The sequence below is a fragment of the Nematolebias whitei genome, chromosome 9 (assembly GCF_014905685.2).
Source record: "Nematolebias whitei isolate Nwh7 chromosome 9, NemWhi1, whole genome shotgun sequence".
NCBI lineage: Eukaryota > Metazoa > Chordata > Actinopteri > Cyprinodontiformes > Rivulidae > Nematolebias > Nematolebias whitei.
Genome location: NC_056506.1, coordinates 50,060,601 through 50,061,699, shown reverse-complemented (window position 1 = coordinate 50,061,699; position 1,099 = coordinate 50,060,601). Strand labels below are relative to the sequence as shown.

General features: G+C 47.6%; 1 protein-coding gene across 1 annotated transcript in view; it reads left to right on the top strand.

Annotated features, from left to right (window-relative positions):
• Positions 1-328: 328 nt before the first annotated feature.
• Positions 329-1,099, top strand: part of tmem71 (transmembrane protein 71) — a 4,236-nt gene continuing 3,465 nt past the window's right edge. The window contains exons 1-2 of the mRNA XM_037682472.1: positions 329-377; positions 993-1,038. Coding sequence (XP_037538400.1) covers positions 347-377; positions 993-1,038 — 77 coding nt within the window. The 5' untranslated portion in view covers positions 329-346. The remainder of the gene's footprint in view (positions 378-992; positions 1,039-1,099) is intronic.

Below are 1,099 nucleotides of genomic sequence, written 5' to 3'. Positions count from 1 at the left end.
TGTTGCTGTTGTTGTTGCTGTTGTTGCTGTTGTTGTTGCTGTTGTTGTTGTTGTTGTTGTTGTTGTTGTTGTTGTTGTTGTTGTTGTTGTTGTTGTTGTTGTTGTTGTTGTTGTTGTAAGATTGAAAACTTCAGAGCCATACAGTTAATTTATTTATATTTTGATTAAACAGAATTCATGAACTCAACCCCTTCAGCAGGTTAGATGATTACTACCGCCTCGGGATCTGTGGAGCTTTTATTTTGAAGTCTCGGGTGTCTTTGCGGCGTCTCACCGCCGGCGTCGTGCTTCTTCTTCTTCTTCTTCTTCTTCCTCAGGTCGACGGTTCGAGACGCCGAAGACAAACATGGCGCTGTTCTTCTCCGGAGCCGTCACAAGTACGTCCCCAGAAACCCGCTCTGAGCTGGACCAGAACCGCTCCTGGTCCGCTGACGCTTCACGAGCTTTAATCACGATCGATGTTTTAAAATAAAACGCGTTTAATGACGACATCAGAACTTTGAACAGAACTTAGTTCTGGTTGAACAGTCGGGTCAGAACTCTGTCTCTACGTGCTGATCTATCTGCTGCAGGTAAGATGTTGTTTCCCCGCAGCCTTTCCACAGAACGTCACCTTAAAAGAGCTGAACTGTCACTTTAATATTTAAAACAGACGAGACTTTGATCCCAGAACTCCAGGTCCAATCAGAACCGAAGGACCGCCGAATACCTCAGCTGGGATCTATGTTCCTCCAACGTTCTAGTTTTTACGACCCGGTTCTGATTCGACTCGTTTATCGTCCCGGGACCGACTCTGGGTCAGCAGAACTCTGAATCTGTTCCCGGGACCGGCTTTGGTCCAGCAGAACTCTGAATCTGTTCCCGGGACCAGCTTTGGTCCAGCAGAACTCTGAATCTGTTCCCGGGACCGGCTCTGGGTCAGCAGAACTCTGAATCTGTTCCCAGGACCGGCTTCGGTCCAGCAGAACTCTGACTCTGTCCTTGTGGTTCAGGCTCTCCGGTCAGACGGCGGCTGCGTGCGGCTCCTTCCTGTCCGAGGTGAGAATCAGAAGTTTTGTTTGTTTTTACAGATAAAATGTTTTTGTTTGTTTTTACAGAT